The 20,194-nt window shown below is 42.3% G+C and overlaps 1 protein-coding gene across 8 annotated transcripts in view; it reads right to left on the reverse strand.

Annotated features, from left to right (window-relative positions):
- The window catches only part of INVS (inversin), a 178,154-nt gene that overhangs the window by 107,015 nt on the left and 50,945 nt on the right, over positions 1–20,194 (reverse strand). For all 8 annotated transcript variants that reach the window (XR_012644533.1, XM_074987955.1, XM_074987954.1 and 5 more), the window contains 3 exons: positions 12,070–12,243; positions 3,140–3,307; positions 1,606–1,786 (listed from right to left, as the gene is read on the reverse strand). Coding sequence is in view for 7 of the 8 variants with exons in the window: in XM_074987955.1 (XP_074844056.1) it covers positions 1,606–1,786; positions 3,140–3,307; positions 12,070–12,243 (523 nt within the window). In the remaining variant the exon portion in view is untranslated. The remainder of the gene's footprint in view (positions 1–1,605; positions 1,787–3,139; positions 3,308–12,069; positions 12,244–20,194) is intronic.

Consider the following 20,194-nt stretch of genomic DNA (forward strand, 5'->3'; position numbering starts at 1 on the left):
AGATTACATTGATTTTATTCTGCTAATTATTTTGTCTCAGCAATGGACAAGTGCTAGGTATCCATGCTGATGGTTTGAGATATCTTAGCACCCTTTGATCAATAGATTCTGTTAACTCAACCAGAGACCACTGCAGTAGTGACTAGCACTTCAGTGATTCTGCTTCTTCCTCTTAAAGATCCAGGAGGGTGATAGCTGGTCACTGTTCATGTAGGTCAAGGGCTCTCTTGCCCAATGCCTTTTAGAGTTTTAGTCAGTCACCCCTCCAATTTAAGGCTTCTGAGGGTCTTCCTAGGGGTTAGTATACAGATAACATACAGATCTGTCTCCTTCATCCAAAACTATACTGTGAAGTGTCCATAGCCTCTGTTTGACAGAAGCCAAGAATGGGCACTAGAGGATGCATCACTTGACAATTACTTGCCCTGTTTATTCTCTCTGAAGCACCTGGCATTGTTGGAAGACAGGGTACTGGGTTTCACGATCATTGGTCTAACGCAGCATGGCCATTTTTCTGTTCTCATCCAACGAGGGTGCTGTGATGTCTTTGTAAGTTCTTGATAAAGTTGCCAGTTAGATGAAGATGAACTGAAGCTCAACTTAGACAAACCTCTGGATGACTGGGGGCAGGATCAAGATTTACTTAAGGAATTTATCTGGTTCCCACTGCCATAGTCTCTAACTTATAATCTTTAATATCACCTATTCATGAAATAGGAAAGCATTATCATCACCATCTCACAGATAAATAACAATCACAGAGAAACTAAGTGCCTTGCCCAAGGTCTTACAGGAAGCTCAAGTAAAAAGACTGTGAGGGAGGGGGCAGGAAAGAAAGGGACCAAGCAGCTAATCAGTAGAGGAGAACAATGTCCAGAATAAAAACTCTAAAAGCAGGTACCAATGACATCACCAGTGTCTGAAAGTCCCTACTCTAGCAGCTTGTCTCTCTTCCTGCTGGCTAAGTGGATCATCCTAGGAGTTTACTCCCCAAGCCATGAAAGGTGGTGGTAGTAAGGGCTCTCCCCTAAAAACAGCTTTGGATCTGATTACAATGAAAAAGAAAAGCAACCTCATTTGGGTCTCCTCTTCCTTCTAGTGATCCCTCAGTGCAGCTACACCTGTGCAGCTGCTTGTTTCTATTTCTTTGGTCTGAATCTCTGGATACCTTCAGCTGGGAGCATTCTAATGGACTCAGTGTGAGAATAACCTTGAGGATCGTTCTGAAGCTACAGCAAAATGAGGTGGCTCACTTGCTAAACAGTGCAATGTATCACTCTAAGCATGATGGTGTGGTTCAAATAATTAATATTGATCTTTAAATTCCTGGATAGTTTGAGTCCTGAGAAACTCTCTCTTCACATATGCATTCCATTTAAACTGAGACTAGCTAATATGCACTCAGTAATTGCTCTTAGATTTGAATGCATGATCTGCTGGTAAAGGGCATTTTCAGTGGAAGACCTCAAACTCTGGAATCTGCTTCCCAATTAGTCTGACATCTTACCAGAATTATTCCAGTCAGGAATTTGATAGGAATAAGAGACCAGATAAAAAGAGACAACTGCCATAAATGTGTTTTACATTTAGTGTTATTCAATTCACCCAGTAAAGCTGCCCAGTGAAGAGGAGTTCGAAAGAGATTGTCATAAGATGTCACATTGCAGCCTTCATAAGAGGTCAAGACGTCAACCACAGCCAGATTCCCATCAGCAACTGCAAAATGAAGAGGGGTTCGTCCTTCGTAGTCCTGCCAGTTTAGTAAAGATTCTGTGGGAGCAGCATCCTGTTTAATAAAGACATAAGAAACATAAAAACACTGTTTGTCCAAGAACTCCACTTAATCCATAAAAGCTACAACCACAAAATTTGGTGTCTGGCTTCCTCTTACCCTAACGTCAACCAAGGTCAGGGTTTGGTTGTGCCTGGAAAGTGGGAAATGTCTAAAATCCCAGGATTTCACAGAACATAGAAAAGAGGGGCAGCAACAGGAGGGATGACATGTTTCAGATGCACCACTGGGGGCAGCAACCACAAGGAAGAGCAATACTGCAGTAACCACTATGGGCAGCCACAGCAGGAAAACAGTGGCAATGCGGAAACAGGGCTCTTTACCTGACAGGAGAGGTAAGTGCCACTCTACCCAAACCTCCCACCTGGTGCTTGGCCACAGATTCTACCTATAAAATTTCATCTAATCTAGTGCACTCATGAGAGTTGGGAAACAAGAATCTTTCCTATCATCTAAGTACACAGTTAGACTATAATGATTTTGCAAATGCAAAACTGTTTTTTTTTCTCTCTCTCTCTATTTATATATAAAATTTTTCCTCATGGGCGAGAGAATGACATCATCATGTCATTCTGCTGCCCAGTGACTGGAGGCAGGGAGAGGAGGTAGGTCAGGGGAGAAGGCCCTAGGAAGGCCATGTGGCTTCCTGACCATCTCCTCTGTACTGCCCTGCCCTCCCCACCTCAGCTCTGGGGTTGTGTTTTTGAATTCTGTATCAGATGTGATCAGTTGTTCCCAACTACCAGCCCTGTTAATTTAATTTACTCTGAAAGTCAAAGAGTGCTTTCCTTTTCCTACATCATCTCCTATTATAATCTTCCGTGTAACAACTGCCTAGGTGCACTGTGAGGTACAGTGAACTCTTTCACAAGACAGCTTTCTATCATCTGGAACTCTCAAATAACCAGCATTTTATCTGTAAGTAAATTTTAGTTATATTTCCATAAGTACAGTACAGTGAAAGTAAATATAAATAAATACAGCAAATACGGTATAAGTTTACAGTGTACAACACTACTGTTGTTGGTAAATAAAGTACTCTGCATACATTTTTGTTTGTTTCTTAATATCTGTATCTTGTTTTTCTCCAGTGTTATGCATTGCTAGGCTTACCTCTCTGTTATCCAGAATATTTCAATATCCGGCAACATCTCAGCCCCAGGGCTGCCGGATATGAAAGAGAGTTTACTGTATAATCTGTTTCCTATGAAAGTTATTGGACATCATATGATTTATCACTACAAGGACCAATGAAGTGACTCATTCAATTTCATAGTCTAGGAAACTGAAAATACATATGAGTACACGAAAAAGACAGAAAGGAATGCATGTAATAAACTTTCTTACCAGGATACATTTAACTGTGTGAATTGCACTGGGATCCTTGTGGTTAGCTGCCCAATGAAGTGGGATTTTGCCTTCAATATCAGGGATTCCAATATTAGAATCATGTTTTATAAGAAACTTCACATGCTCTGGGTTGTTGTAATAGGCACTCCAGTGCAGAGCAGTTTGCTAGAACACAACATTCACAAATTTTACAATCATATACATTTTAAAAAAATTAAATTAAATGGATGCACTCTCAAAATTAGTTTTGTGAAAAAATACCTAAAATTTTTAAAAAGGATAGTTTTGTAGATTCTTGGACTCCGTTAATTTTTTTTAAATAAGTTCTCAGTAACCTTTCCTAATTACTGCTAATCATATTCTATTTTTAAAAGTGTAGATATTTACAGTACTTTGCAACATGAACGTGAATTATCATCACCAACCTGTAATTGAGGCTTAAAATTTTGTCATGGTTATTTTCAGTTTAAAAAAAAAAAAAAAATCACAGACAGACCCAAACTGCGTCTACACTACAAGATAAAACTGAATTTATTTATATTTATTTTTTAACTCTGGAATTTATAAACTCAGTTTTGACAATTGTCACCTCCCCATGTGCTCCTCACAAAGTTTACTTATTGCTGCCACATTCAATTGGTAAACATCAACTGTTGAAGCAGTGCATTGTGGGAACCTATCCCACAATTCCCTCATCCCTGTAGCGCTCTGGGTATGTTCGCTGGTCTCTGAGATCATCTTCCCACATTGCATTTAGCTCATTCCCCTCTCACATTAAGCAAACATCCATTTTTCCCATAGGAAGGAAGGAAAAGTAGGTCACCCACAGAGATGTCAAAGTTAACAAAAATGTCTTTCTTCTGTAAGTGAACTCTCAACTGTCCATTACTGACTGTGCCCACTCCTGTGACTGCATCCGACCTCTGAAAATAACACAGGGACCCTGAAAAGCTTGAAGTAAGAGATGAGGATAAAGTTTTTGAAAACAGGAAGTTGCTGAGGAGAGGGTACTTGGCTTCCCTGTACACTATAAGGCTTCTGTGCACAGGCTGCATTCTCAACTGACTATCCACTAACTACGCCCCTCCCCATGATTGCATTTGATCCCTGAAAATAACACAAGGACAAACTGTATTCTCAACTGGCCCTTCACCCACTTTTCCCTGCATGAAGGGGTGCAAAATTAGAAGAAAGAGGATAGAAAAGTCTAGGAGAAAAGATCTTTGTCCTCCTTCTTCACTACACAGCCATTGCCAACACAGGGGATGGCAGTGAAATCTCATACACTGAACTTAAAATGGAAAGAGGAATTTCAACTGGCCCTCCATCACCCTGTGTTTTTGCGTTGAGAAAGCACGAAGAAAGATAGGAAATGTTAGGAAAAAGATTTAACAACAGAAATATCAAAGGAGCAGGTGTTCGCAATGGATGGCAAGCCCCAGGGGTGTACTCTACAGCTGCAGACCAGTTGAAAAGTTTAAGTAGTTAAAGTAGTCCCCCCAAATACCTTAGCCACTGGCGGCACACCCCCAAGTATCTTAGCTGCCAGGAGAAGACTTCCACCCAGCAGCAGAAAGTTTCCAAAAATATTTTTTTTTGGGGGGGGGGGCAGTTGAAATAGTCCCACCCAAATATCGTAGCAGCTGGGGGGAGACTCCCCCCCGCACAGCGGCAGCAAGGCCCCAAAAATCTTTTCTGCTGTTGGAGCCCTAAATGCGCACAAGCTAGGACATGGTGGTGCCTGGCAGCATGGTCAGCATTGAACAGCAGGGATATCCTTTTATTGGGCCGGGGGCTACCTGTGTGATGTGGCTGAGTACAGGAAAGACCCCGACTGCTTGGTGCCTGTTGGGAAGGGAGGGAGGCACACACAAATGTAAAGCACTGAGAAGAAGTTTCTTGGTCTCTTATGCAAGCACAAGCACTGCAAGAGCCTTGCAGCCACGTGTTGATGTGGGGCAGCAGCTGGTGCCAGTCAGCACACAAAGAAAATAAGTGTAGAGACAGAACCATGAACTCCATGCAGGGACTATTTGTAATGGGTAGATGCACTCACAGCACTAATTGCAAAGACAGACAGACAGACAGACATTTCTCAGGCTCTCATACAAACATGAGCCCACAGCCACAGGCTTCCTGGTCCCCATTTGAAATTCACTGAATTCCTCTTACCTAATTCCTGAGCATCCGAGAGCAGCGGCCAGAGCAGATCACTGAGGGGCCCTGTAGGTTACATATGGGACACCTCTGGAGACTAATACTTTCGAATTTAAGATGTGGCATTTCCACACTGGCCTTTAATTGAACTTCTGAATTCGAGCTTGATGCTACACCCGTCAGGTACCAACAGGACTGTGATATCAACATTAGCACTCCCTAAATCGAGCTAATGGTATTTACAGTGAAGACAGTCACTTAGTAATATTGAGCTAACTATCTTAAATTTAAATTTATCTAGTAGTGTAGACGCAGCCCCAAGCAAAAATGAAAAATTAATTGAAGCCCATGACCTGTCCATGACAAAAGGGGGAGCTGTGGATTCCCCACTCTGTGAACTGTGGCTTGGATTGATGGGGACACCTTGCAGTTCCTCACTGCCGTGGGTGGTAGGGGACTCTGTAGCTCCCAGCCACTGCAGGCTGAAGTAACGGAGATCTCTAGAAGTCACAAATTCTGTGACCTCTGTGACAAAACTTACGGTGTTACCTCTAATAGTGCTCAGAATGATGTGTGCAATAGAAGAGCTCAATCCTCTGTATCTAAAAAATGGCATAAATAATTATTAAAACTGGGTGCTTGCATGTTACACAATACTAAGTACCAGTAATGATCAGCAGGGATTATTACAGCAATATGTTGATTTACAACACAGAACATTGGCTGCTCTTATATTTCTACACATATGAGAAAAATCAACAATTAGTGAGAGCAATAGCAATGTCTCTTAGAAGTGTAGCGTGTGTGTGTTACAAGCTACAAACAATTCTGAAAGTAAAATGTTTGCTTAATTTTTTCACACAGGTAAAGTTCTTTGAAATACTGCAATTAATTAAATAAAACAAATCAACTATCACCATTTTATAACGACATACATCATGTGAACATGCTAATTGCACATAAATGCTATAATTACAGATAAGATGACATTTTCACTCTAAACCTTTTTTTTCAGTTTTTAAATTAGCTGTAGGCTGAAGTTTTTCATGCTTGGTTTCGAACCCAGAATATAATTAGTTGGAAAGTTTCATAAAAAGCTATTCAGTCATTTGAGTTTTCCAAATCTGGATAAAAGGTTTTTTGGTGCTGGGAAACAGAAAAATGCTTTAACCTCATAACTTCATATTTTCTGTCCACTTAGTCCTGAATGAGAAAGGTCCCTTTGCCTCATTTGAAGGGATTAAGGGCACGTCCACACAGCAATTAGACGCTTGCGTCCTGTCATACCAACTGACTCACGCATGTGGGGCTCAGGCTGCTGAGCTACTTCACTGCTATGTACAATTAAAGGCTTGGGCTGGATTCTGGGATGTAGGATGCTGCAACATTGGAAACTCTCTGAGGTCAGTCATCCACATAACAATAAAACAACCCTGCAATCTGAGCCCTGCAAGCCCAAGTTAGCAGGTGCTAATTACAGTGAAAGCAGACCCTTAGTTTCAGTTTGAAGGTATGGATATTAGCCAAGGTTTTCATATGATGTGATTTCAGCTTTTCAACTTCACGAACTGTGGGAGACTACAGGCTGCACGCAAGAGCTGGGTGGAGGGGCAATAGGCAATATGCTATGAGAAAACCCCTTTCTGTTCCCCACCGAGGCTCACAGAGGCTGGGTCTACATGGAGATGTCCTACTGGCAGCTTCATGCTAATGAGCAGTCTCACAACTGCAAATGGCTGCTCATTAGCATAGTCACATGACATCTCACTGCCAGCAGCAGGTGCCACTCGCAGGAAACAGGACATGTAGATATGCCTTTGCCAGCAAAAAAAACCCCATCTGTCACCAGCCCCTTATGCCATGTAGACCCAGCCAGAGCAGGCAGCTGGGGCTCATTAAGACACAGCCTGCAACAAAGGCTAATAAGGCACCTGTAGCCAGTTAAGGCCCCCCGGGCTGCCTATAAAAGGCTTCCTCCCAGGGAGAAGGGGGAAAGGATTTCAGAGGTGGACAAGAAAGAGGCCAGAGCTTAAGAAGAGCAAAGTAGTAGTTCAGCCAGGTACCAGGGGAAGCTTCTAGAGGGAAGCAGTGGCCCAGGGAAAAAGGCTACTGTGTTTGGGGCAGGGATAAAGCCCCACCAGCTGCCTCTCACTCAGGGTCCCTGGAGTGGAGCCCAGAGTAGTGGGCAGGACTGTGCTCTCCCCACCCTTCCCCTAGCAGGAGCATCCAAATCTGACGAAGGGGGCCTTGCTCCCCTGCCCCGCCCTCCCCACTTGGGACTTGCTTGTGATGAGAATGGCTCGGTAAGTGGGGACCCTTGCCTTGGGAATGACCCAAGGCAGTGAAAGGGCCATCCGTTTAAAAAAAAAAAAAAAGAAGAAAAGGCTATTCAAAGATACAGGACGCTCCTTAACTATGTATTTTTATATAACTGATTTCCACCAGGAGAGACAGACTTGACTTCCACAAGGAGCTTTCTCCTCCTACAACAAATAAGAAAACATGCTACACAGAACTTGTTTGCAGTCCCTAGCAGTATAAACACTAAATTTACTGGGACTCCAAAAGCAGCTCTAAATATTTAGCACTAACACATGTGCACAGATTAACTGTGTGTGTGTTTTTTTTTTTTTAAATATTATGCCTGAGACCCCACCAAAATCCTCAACCTCCTAATAGGACTGTTTTTTCCCTTCAACTCCTCCTCCCCCAACAGTTTTATTCCCTCCCTCTTTCTACATAAAGGGAATGCCTTTATTCCCTAAGCTGATACACGTATACAGTAACCTCTTTCATGCCCGGCACTCTATTATCCGGAACTCTCAAAGAAATAGCAATTTAACCGTAAGTAAAATTTGGATACGTTTCCCATACTTATAAGTGTAGTGAAAGTAAATACAAATAAATACTGCAAATATACTGTAAGTTTCCACTGTGCAATACTACTATTAGTAAATAGAGTACTCTGAATACATTTGGTTCTTTCTTAATATCTAATCTTGTTTTTCTTCAGTATTATGCGTTGTTTGGTATACTCTTCTATTATCTAGAATATTTGAATATCTGGCAACCTCCCCGTCCTGAGGCTGCTGGATGTGAAACAGTTTACTGTAAAAGGATTTTCATAGCCATAGATCAGAAAGTCAGGAGAGACCATAGTGATAATTTAATCAGATTTCCTGTTTAACATATAATTGAATTAATTCCTATTTGATCTACAACTCACCTTTAGGAAAAAAAAACTCCCATCCTTCTTTAAGCATTTTCCGTGATGGAGAATCCACCCTGTAGCTTGGTAAGTTGTTTAACTACCCACACAGTTAAAATTTCCACCTCACTTCTAGAATTTGTCTAGTTTCAACTTCAAGCCATCAGATCTTGTTATAACTTGGTCTGCTAGATTCAAGAACCATATATTATCCAATTTCTGTTTTCCATGTAAGTACTTACAGATTGCAGTCAAGTCAGCCCTTAATCTTTTCATTCATATACTAAACAGGGTGGGTTCCTTGAGTCATAGAATCACAGAATCCTAGGGCTAGAAGGGATCTCAGGAGGTCTTCTAGTCCAGCCTCCTGTCTAACGCAGGATCAACCCCAACTGAATCATCCCAGCCATAACTATGTCAAGCTGGAACTTAAAAACCTAGAGGGATGGAGATTCCACCATCTCTCTCAGTAACACATTCCAGTGCTTCACCACGCTCCTGATGAAATAGTTTTTCCTAATATCCAACCCACACCTCTCCCTCTGTAACTTCAGACCATTGCTCCTTGTTCTGCCATCTGTCACCACGGAGAACAGTCTCTCTCCATCCTCTTTAGAACCCCCTTTCTGGAAGTTGAAGGCTGCTATCAAATCACCCCTCAGTCTTCTCTTCTGAAAACTAAATAAGCCCAGATCTCTCAGTCTCTCTTCATAGGCCACGTGCTCCAGAGCGCTAATCGTTGTTGTTGCACTTCACTGAACTCTCTCCAATGTGTCCACATCCTTTCTATAATGGGGAGCCCAGAACTGGACACTATACTCCACACGTGACCTCACCAGTGCTGAGTAGAGGGGGAATAACAACTTCTCTAGATCTGCTGGAAATGCTTCTCCTAACGCACCCTTATATGCCATGAGCCTTCTTGGCTACAAGGGTACACCGTTGACTCATATCCAGCTCTCATCCACTATAATCCCCAGCTTCTTTTTTGCTGCACTGCTATTTAGCCTGTTGGTCCCAAGCCTGTAACAGTGCTTGGGATTATTCCACCTCAAGTGAAGGACTCTGCACTTCTTGCTGAACCTCATCAAATTTCTTTTGGCCAAATCCTTCAACTTGTCTAGGTCACTCTGGACCATATCACTACCATCCAATGTATCCACCTGACCCCTATCTTAGTATTATCTGCAAATTTGCTGAGAGTATAATCCATCCCCTCATCCAGGTCATTAATAAAGATGTTGAACAGTACTGGCCCTAGAGCCAATCCTTGGGGCACTCCACTTGAAACCGACCACCAACCAGACATCGAGCCATTAACCACTACCCCTCCTTCAATATAACGAATGTTTTCCATCCTTTAATCATTTCTGCAGCACTTCTCTGAACACTCTCCAATTTATCAACATCCCTCTTCCATTGTAGACATCAGAAGTGATCACAGTATTCTGCTCTTACTTGCATCAGTGCCAGAGGTAACACAGCTTGCCTACTCTCCAATGAAATTTGCTGGTCCGTAGAACTTAGATTACTACTTATACTTTAACTGTTAGGGCACTGATAGCAGCCCCATAATATTCTTATATGCAAATATATATCAAGACAATGACCTAAGTAAACAGAGCTCTGCCATTTGACTTGCTGTGTGACCTTGAGTAAATCAATCCACTCAGTTGTATCAATTTAGATGGCACAAATGGCCAAAGGCATTAACTTAACCCAGTAACTGTCCAGTGTTAAACAAGGTCAATATACAGAAGTCTCAGCCTGCTTTGTCCCATGGCAAACACAATACTAAAATCCCTATAACCTTTTATTAAAGAAAGAAAGGAAGGAAAAATAGCCGAAGTGTTTGAAATATAAAGTGTTAGATAAGGCTTTTATTTTTAATAATACCGTGTTCCCTTTCGCTGAAGAATTTGTAGAAGGAAAAAAAATCTTTTATTCAACAGTCCTGTAGGTGGTATTAAAGATGGCAATAACTATGTTTGTGGAGAAAAGAGAAATTTGTTGAGATGTACTGGAGCTGTTGTTAAATTACAGTCCTATTTTATTCTAGGTGGTGTTTGTGATTCAGTTTGAGTTGATGGAGGTGGCAATGTCATCCGAGTATCTCTCTCTAGCCCGGTCTAGTCTTAGGACCAAAAGCAGCTTTAAGTTCCCAGGGCATGGCAGAGGTGGAAGCTATGGCAGTCAAACCTGACTCAGTAGCCAATTTTATTCCCCATAGTCTCTTTCTTTAAGAATACACAAACCAAATGAGGAATGGAATAACCCATCCCCTCCTTATTTTCTCCACCAAACCAACCTAGTTTCTAACACACCAATTTTGGTTTATTGATTTCTGTTCCACATTTCTCTTATTAACCAAGTATGATCAGCCCTTGAGTTTTAATAGCAGACCTTTTAATTTGGACTAATTAGGTTCTTCAATCACCCTTTCACACCCTGTTACTATAGGTTATTGTGACATCTGGTGAAATTTCATGTACTTAGTCACAGAGAGGTAGCGGTGTTAGTTTGTTTCTTCGCAAAACAATAAAGCAATACTGTAGCACTTTAAAGACTAACAAAATTATTTATTAGGTGATGAGCTTTCTGGGGATAGACCCACTTCTTCAGATCTGGAAAAAGTAAACTGGCACATTGAGAATTTAACATAAAGGTAGAAAAAAAATTAAATGAAAACTGATGAATCAGCTGCATAGAACAGAAGGGGAGGGCACAGGGGGAAGATAATTACTTACTACAAGAGTCTATTATGTTAATTGAGTTGTCTGAGGCCACTATGAATATCAACCTATTTTATCAAACAATTTTGTTTATTAGGTAATGAGCTTTCGTGGAGGCTTTCCCATGAAAGCCCATTACCTATTAACACTGTCAGTCTTTAAGGACTGTTTGCTTTGTTTTGACAAAAATTTTATGTTTGTGGATTCTGATTAATGTGATTCGATTGTTTAAAGATACATATTTCTCTTTTTTCTCCCTTTCACTGCGTCAGCTACTGGCCAGATGTTTCCACTAATGGAGAAACTTTCAGTTCTGAAGAATAATGGGAGAAAATGACCATTAAGTCCTTCCAAATATTCACATGTAAGTTTTGTACAATATTTCAGAGAGCTTTAACTTTGTGGAAAATGTGAAGAGCTTCTGACATAGTTAGGATTCTCTGGGTGTGTCATCTGTGCACTTTCATACCTTAACATGTTTGCATTTTTTTTTAAATTAAACTTGGACTGATAATATGCTGGGTTTACACAATGCTTGATTTGAAGATAATTAAAACATCTCAGTACCGTAGCATATTCCAAATACCTGATATGTAGTCTCAGCCTCAAATCCATTTTTATGTAAATATTGTCTGGGAATAATCAATTAATTTTAGTACTAGATCATTACTGTACCAAGCTTATGTGAAAGCAAAACAAAGGTTTCAGATACAGAAAACATATTTGCCAACATAACTATGAAAGAAACATATATTACTTTTATCTGATTTATGAATTGGAATTGCATTGAAATGGTCACAATTGTCGTCACTAAAGCATCAAGTTGTTACCTTGTTTCTGTCCTGTGTATCCACTTCTCCTGGTGCCATGTATTTCAGCAACAAAGCTAAGCACTTGGGACTCTTGTGGCGGGTAGTTAAATGTAAAGGAGTCATTTCTTCTAAATCTTTTTGCATCCAGTTTGCTCTACGAGCAAGTAACAGTTTCATAAAGCGATAATTTCCCTGGATAAGGAAAAATATAATTTTAAGAAACTAGTTCTAATAACTTAATCAAAGCAAAAAATGAGTGTTGAGACATCACTGTTGTATTTATGTTGATAAAGTAATACCAGCCTGCTGAAATGATGGGCAGAACTTGAACCTGAGTGGGCAAGTTGTAACTTATTTCTTTCTTGTGATCCAGGAATCACAACATGTGTACACTACATGAAATCCCACCCAAAAGCCTCCAACTGAGAGCTGTGCCAGAGGCTCATGAGTGATCCTTTGACCTCACAACAGTCCACAAAGTGTTCCAAGAAGCACCCAGGCAACAGTGCAGATTCCCAGCGAACTATGACTCTGCTCCTGAGCTCCCAGCAGCCACTTTAGCTCTGACTTGGGGTTCTTAGTCCAAATTGATGGTCAGACTCCAACACTGGTTATGATCTCTGATACTGACCTCCACCCACAAATTTGGCCTCAGCCTGCTCAAGCCCAGACCCTTGCCCCAGGATCAGCCTTATCCCAGGCTGAAGGCCATCTGTGTGAGAAAATAGAGGCAGCAGGTCATCTCATTCCTGGCATGTCTCAACAGGCAATGAAACGTCTCAGTGGGTTCACCATCTCCAAGAGAAACTTCCCACCCTGAGAACACAAGTGTTGCAGCTCTCACTGCATAGCCAGACCCTGGATGTGCAGATTCCCTAACTCCATGAAGAAAATGCTGTATGCAGTACACTTGACTGGTTCAGTACACTTCTGGGCTGGACTGTCAGACTCCAAGAAGAGAATACTGCACTCCAGAAACATGCTGTATCTGCATCCCTGAATGTGGGGACACCCTTTCCCCTCCCTGAATGCTTCGAAAAGCAGGTCAGACACCCAAACTGGTAGTACATTCTATAATTACATTTCACCAACTCAGTGCCAAATAGGAACTCCCATAGCACAAAAATTTATCTTATAATGGATTCACAGTCTGCAATTTCATAGCAGAGATGTGCTGTTCTGCCTGTTTCCCAAACATCTTTCCAGGCTACCTAAAATAACACTGGGAATCTCCACCTCCTTGCTCAGCTATTCTGCTCTGTATGAAGACAAACAATCCAGAGATGATGAACTTTTCCTTGTGCCCATGCATATAGCTTCTTCTCACAGAAACCAAGGTGACAGCAACACTTCTCATATAGGTACCTTCTTCATGGAAGGGTGGAAAAGAATGCTCAAAGTCTTTGGCCTTTATTCTTACACATAGTGACTATAGTTTCCTCTCACTGAAGATTGTGTAAGTTGCTGTGTTCAATATAGCTTTCTAATTACATATTATTCTGTATGCACACAGTATGAATTTCTCTCCTTGGTGGACAATTACGGAAGTGTTTACAGAAGTAGTGTGAGGTTTCTTTGGAAGGATTTAACTGAAGAGAGGACCTGAGAGGGGGTGAAAGTTGAAACATATTACACAGAAAAATAAAGAAGCATGCATTATCATTATCCCCCATTCATTGCTCTGGCACCAAGTAATGAAAACACTCCTATTTTTACTTGCTGACAGACATATTCCTCACCAGTCAGACCTTCTGTTTAAGTTTTCCTGTGACAAGCCGAGACATTAACAAATCCCTCTCCCTAAGAAACAAAATCTATAATAAAACTCCTCTTTTCAAAGTATGAAAACCTCTGCTGCTGCTAAAATGCCAGTTCTTCCAAATCTCATAATTAATTCAGATATCTTACTTTAATGTTTTTCTTCCCTTATTAATAATGCCACTTGTGGTGCTGTATTACTTACAGTTTTGAGAAAAAGATTATCTGCTACCTAATCGCAAAGATCTTCTCTTCTAGAAAACATGAGAGTGGAGACCTCAATAACAACGAATTCACAGAAGTTCAGATATCCAAAAAGTTAGAAGATGAAATGAAAAAAAAACAAAACAAAAAACCCTGTCAGACTGCAAAAGCCTATTGCTAGTGACAGTTTCTATCTTCAGGTCATCTAAAAGGCAGGAAACAAAATTGCATGTAAACTCTCCAGGTGTACAGTGTAAATATGGCCCCAAACCTGGAAGTGTACATTGGCTGACCTGTGTACACAGCTGGATCCAGCTGCAGGAACTGGCCCTACAACAACAGTTGGTGGGGTTTAACTGAAGAGGTTTATTATGAATTTTGTGGACAATTTAGTTAAATTGATCAATGTAGAAATTTTTCATTTTTTTCTTCTAAACAGAGATGAAGTAGGAGACAGAAGAGTACTTTTGTATCTGACCAAGTAAAACTCAGAGAACCAGGGTTGAAAACATTCAAAACTTCGAAGGGGACATGTAAACGAGCCAGAGTGGAGAACAGCACTGAGGCACGGTGCTGCTTACGCAGCACCTCATTAGCATAATTCCTGCCAGGCAAACTTCTAAGTTGCTAACTTTAAAGCAGTGGCAAGCAGTGTACCTGCAGGCACTTCGAAGTACCTGCGCAAATTAGAAGTTCCGTACCCCCAAAATGATATAGTCTTCACCTTATGACCTAAGCATAACATCCATAACACCAAGCCTCTGAATCTAATCAGGCTGCTTCCCGAGAAGCCTTAGAGAAACCATCACCAGTGCAGACCTCATTAATGCTGTTTCCTGTTCCCTCACTTGGCTTCCTTTTCCTGTTTATAAAGCCTCTCTCTACGGTAACGCCTCCTTGATTATACCTTACCCTGTTCCAGCTTCAGGCTCCAGACTCTCCCTTAAAGGGACAGGGTACTCCTTCTTAGGATCCAAAAGCATCTCCAGCTACAGACCCGACAAACAATACAGTCACAAACTCACTCATTATTGGATAGGATGGGAGCCAGTCCTGCCTCCCCAGTGGTATCACCTCAACTTTGTCTAGCATAAGCCTCAGTCAGCTTGCTGACATCTACAGAGTCCTGCATGGAAGAAAAAGTATAAATTTGCATCCTATCTTCATCTGCCAAAAACTACATGCATCCAATCCACAATCCACTAGCTGCCTTTTGTATCTGTCTTTGTACTGTCCCTGCAGCAGCAAGCCATCTCACAAAGCATACAAGGACTGTGCGTGTTTCTGTATCCCGGTGTGCTAGTTTGCCGTTGTTATATTTACTACTACACGATTCCTGCTTCATTACAGTCACTGCTGTATTATATTCTTCTTTGCATTAGATTGCAGTAATCCAAATAACCTACAGGCTTCTATCCTGTAAGACATTAGTATAAGCGTTGAGGCCTAAAATATTTAATCAAATAAGCTCTATGTAGACTAGCAGTCTAATGGAAAACCCATGTGATACCCTGAGTTTTGGGGACCAGAAAACAGACATTAAGTACATCTGCAGTAGGCATGCTGAAGTGTAAGTGGTTAACCAGTAAGCCTCATCCTATTCTCCTTTTCAGTCAAAATTCCATATCTTCTATCCCTCTGCTCCTTGATTGTCTTAAATATGACTAGTTTGATGTTCCATCTTGTTTCCAGACCTTCTTTCAGAGACTTTTGCAGTCTGCTTTGAATTCCAGATATCCTCATCCAGATTTTGGCATGCACTGATCAATTTTCGTGGAAGGTTGCTAGACACAATGTAGGAAAAGGAACCTGAATAGTGTAAAAGAAATACTGCGGAGAAATTTACCAGTTTAAGCCTTGGATGGGTGGCGTAATTTATACAATGATTCAGTAATGTGTGTCTGTGAGACAACATATGATGGGGTTCATATCTTTCAGAAACAACGTATCTCAGAAAATGCCCACACACCATAATACAGTAAACTCTTTCATATTGAGCATTCTAGTACCTGGAACTCTCAAATACACTCATCCCTCATTTAACGAGTACTCTACTTAAGAATACTCGCTAAAACGAGGGATGCATATGCTCACCACTGTTCACTATCCAAGTGAACTTCCCCGGCTCATACGAGCCAGCTGCGGGGTCCCTGGCTGGGGTGCAGGCTGACCTGCAGCTGGAGCGGAGCCAGCCAAAGGGTCCCTAGCCGGGGTGTGGGCTGACCCCCGCTGCAGGGTCCCTGGCCTGGGGGTGAGGAGACTCCCAGCCCCGCGGCTGGAGCTGAGCCCACTGCGGGGTGCCTAGACAGGGCACATGGAGATCTTCAGTCCCACCCAGCCGGAACCCAACACTCCCCCTGCCCTGTCCGACCCTGCTCCAACATCCCCCGCCCCCACCAGCCTGCTCCCAACATCCACCCTGTCCCCCTCCGAACCTCCCTCCCCGCTTCACCCCTCTACCCGTACCTCTACTGCAGACCGGAGGAACAAGCCACCACCTTCTCCACCAGCGCTGCCTGCAGATTCTAACCCTCCCTCCCACTCACGGCCCCAAACTACCCCCAGCCTTTAACCCTCTCCAACCCCCCCTCCAACCCAATGTTCACTCACACTTCCAAAGCAGTGCCACCTGCTGCCACTGCTTTTCTGAGTTTGGTTCCTAATACTCCAATCAGGCACTTCTACATGTATCTTAATGGTAATTTAATGTCCCTCTTATGAGTTTTCACCTACAAGCAGAAAGTTGGGAGCCAACTGTGCTCGTATAGCGAGGGATGAGTGTAACTGGCATTTTAACTGTAAGGAAAATGTAACTAAAATTTACTTAAGCACAATATAGTGAAAGTAAATACAAATAAATACAGCAAATACAGTATAAGTTTACAGTGTACAATACAACTGTTGGTAAATAAAGCACTCTGCATACATTTTATTTGTTTCTTAATATCTAATCTTGTTTTTCTTTAGTGTTTGTACTGCTATAGGTACACCTCTCTCTTGTCCAGAATATTTGAATATCTAGCAACCTCCCAGTCCCGGGGCTACTGGATATGAAAGAGCTTACTGCATTTTTAACAAGCGGCAGTGAAAGCTTTGCATTTCGTTAAACAAAAATTCACACGTGTAGTTTTGTCCTAGACAATGCTGCAAATCTGGCAAAGATGAGAAAATACTTTGAAGACGAAACAGAAGTATGCTCCTTAGTAGCATAAGGCTGCAGTGCCCACTTAATAAAGCTTTTCAGCCAAAAACTTAAGTATGTCTTCTTCGGGAATAAAAGAAAAAGTGTTTTTGAAATCACAAAATACTTCCACGACAAACAGTTAGCTTCAGCTTCACTGAAGAGAGCAGGAGGATCCAAACTAATTCACCCTCAAAATGCTTGACGGAATTCTATGGCTGATTGTTTTGAAGAATCTGTAAAGAACTGGCTTATTTTCTCGTAAAACTTTCTGAAGAAAATTGTAATTAAATAGATGGAAGCATCCCATCAACACATCTAACAGTGGGTTAAAGAGGAATGTAGAGGATATGTTCAGTATACTGAAACCTATTATCCATAATCTTAAACTTCAGAAAAATTGCTGCTGCATTGTAATTTGGAAGGCAATTCAAGAGACGCTGACAAAAGAAATACCTCACCAGAAAATTAAACTGCAACAATAAAGAGGCAAAGGGATCAAACACTAGCTCCACCTCTTTTTCTTGAAAACATGCTTAACCCCAGCTATAAAGGTGAATGCCTAACTTTTGAAGACGCTGCTGCCGCCGCCATGGCATGGGCATCTCAAAATCACACTTCAATTATGCTAGACCCAGGGTGTTCTATACATTTGCCACTAGCTACATGTGGCAAACAGGACACCACAGTGTGGCAATTCCAACTCTGGAGCCACATGCAGCTTTTGGAGCCTTTAAACGCAACTCCTACTAGAGCCACACGAGGGGAGTGCTGTACACCTACTCCATGCACATGCCCCATTGCTTGGTGGGAAAAACGTGCACGGCCCCAGCAGTGGCTCCAGTAGTAGGCCTATTTGGTTTTAGGCATTAGGGGCTTTCAAAGATTGGGGGTTCCTTTCGAAAGGCCCCCACCTACATGTGCGGCACACAATTCAAAAGCGGCACTTTCAAATTGCCGTGGCTGGCATTATGCTAATGAGGCACTGCCATGAATAGCATGGCAGTGCCTCATTGGCATCTCCCAAAGTGTCTCATTAGCATCCCCCTTTCGAAAGGTGGGGGCTAGTGTAGACATAGCCAACATAAGATGCTGCTAAGGCTTTTGAGGAGCAGCTGTTTCTTTAGAAATGACTTGTTTATGAATTCTGGATGATGAGTTTCTAAACATTTTTTACTTTTCTCTTTAACTTCATTGGAACCATCTTCTTCAGCCAAGTGCTTGCTACATGTGGGCTTAGCAGTCTCTCCATAGAAGAATAAATGGACATAAATCAGACATCAGGAACGGTAATGTACCGAAGCCTGTAGGAGAATATTTCCACCTCCCTGGACACTCAGTGGCAGATTTAAAGGTGACAGTTCTGAAACAAAAGAATTTCAGAAATCAAATGGAGAGAGAAATCTCTGAGCTGCAATTTATTTGAAAATTTGACACTTTAACCATGGATTAAACAGAGACTGGAAGTGGCTCAGCTTACAAAGACAGGTTCTCTGCTCTGGGTGTTGATAGCTCCCCATTAGATGCTGACAATGGCTCACATCCCCCGTCTGATTTTTGATTCTTTTGATACGTACTGCTGATACTGAGCCACTTTCACCTTGCTGAATAGACCTTGTCAGCTCTGGCCCTCCCCCTTTACTGGGACCCCACTCATGCATCTGATGAAGAGGATCTTTGCCCATGTAAGCTTATGCTCCAAAATATCTATTAGTCTAGAAGGTGCCACAAGACTTTTTGTTGTTCTCAAAGCTACAGACTAACATGGCTACCTCTCTGATACTTCCTACTTAAATGTTTCTCCAGCAGGAAGTCTATCTGCAAAAAAGCCTTTCAGCCCCATCACTAGCTGCTGTACTGCAAGGCAGAAATCCCATAAATAAAATGTATGTGATTTTTAAACCTAGCTTAATAGTCTTTACATTAGGAAAAATTAAAAAACCAAAAAGTCTTACCCATTAAAATTTTTTCTCAAACACTGTGTGTGTGATGGTGGTGATGGGGGGAAGATCGTTGTGAAGGTCTATTTCCAAGAAACAGGCAGATACAGGCTTAGCAGTATCAGTATCTACAGCAGTTTGGCCTTCCTAAGTTTTGGAAGTCAGGCTACATCTATACTATTAGATAAATTCTAATTTAAGGCAGTTAGCTCAACACTACAATGGCACGGTCTTCACTGTAAAGACCATCAGTTCACTTTACAGAGCACTAAGATCGATATCATAACATTGTTGAAACCAGCTGGGTGTAGTGTCAAGTTTGAATTTGAACGTTCAAATGAAAGGTAGCTTGGAAGCGCCATGTCTTTGAACTGAATTTGTTAGCCTCCAGTGGTGTCCCGTATGTATCCCACAATGCGCCACAGTGCTCTGCTCTGGCCACTCCTATCTCTGCTGCTCTCCAGAGCTGTATCTACACGTGCACGCTACTTCGAAGTAGCGGCACTAACTTCGAAATAGCGCCCGTCGCGGCTACACGCGTCGGGCGCTATTTCGAAGTTAACTTCGACGTTAGGCGGCGAGACGTCGAAGTCGCTAACCTCATGAGGGGATCGGAATAGCGCCCTACTTTGACGTTCAACGTCGAAGTAGGGACTGTGTAGATGATCCGCGTCCCGCAACGTCGAAATTGCCGGGTCCTCCATGGCGGCCATCAGCTGGGGGGTTGAGAGACGCTCTCTCTCCAGCCCCTGCGGGGCTCTATGGTCACCGTGGGCAGCAGCCCTTAGCCCAGGGCTTCTGGCTGCTGCTGCGGCAGCCGGGGATCCATGCTGCAGGCACAGGGTCTGCAACCAGTTGTCGGCTCTGTGTATCTTGTGTTGTTTAGTGCAACTGTGTCTGGGAGGGGCCCTTTAAGGGAGCGGCTTGCTGTTGAGTCCGCCCTGTGACCCTGTCTGCAGCTGTGCCTGGCACCCTTATTTCGATGTGTGCTACTGTGGCGTGTAGACGTTCCCTCGCAGCGCCTATTTCGATGTGGTGCTGCGCAACGTCGAAGTTGAAC

This window comes from Carettochelys insculpta, chromosome 2 (assembly GCF_033958435.1).
Source record: "Carettochelys insculpta isolate YL-2023 chromosome 2, ASM3395843v1, whole genome shotgun sequence".
Taxonomy (NCBI): Eukaryota; Metazoa; Chordata; order Testudines; family Carettochelyidae; genus Carettochelys; species Carettochelys insculpta.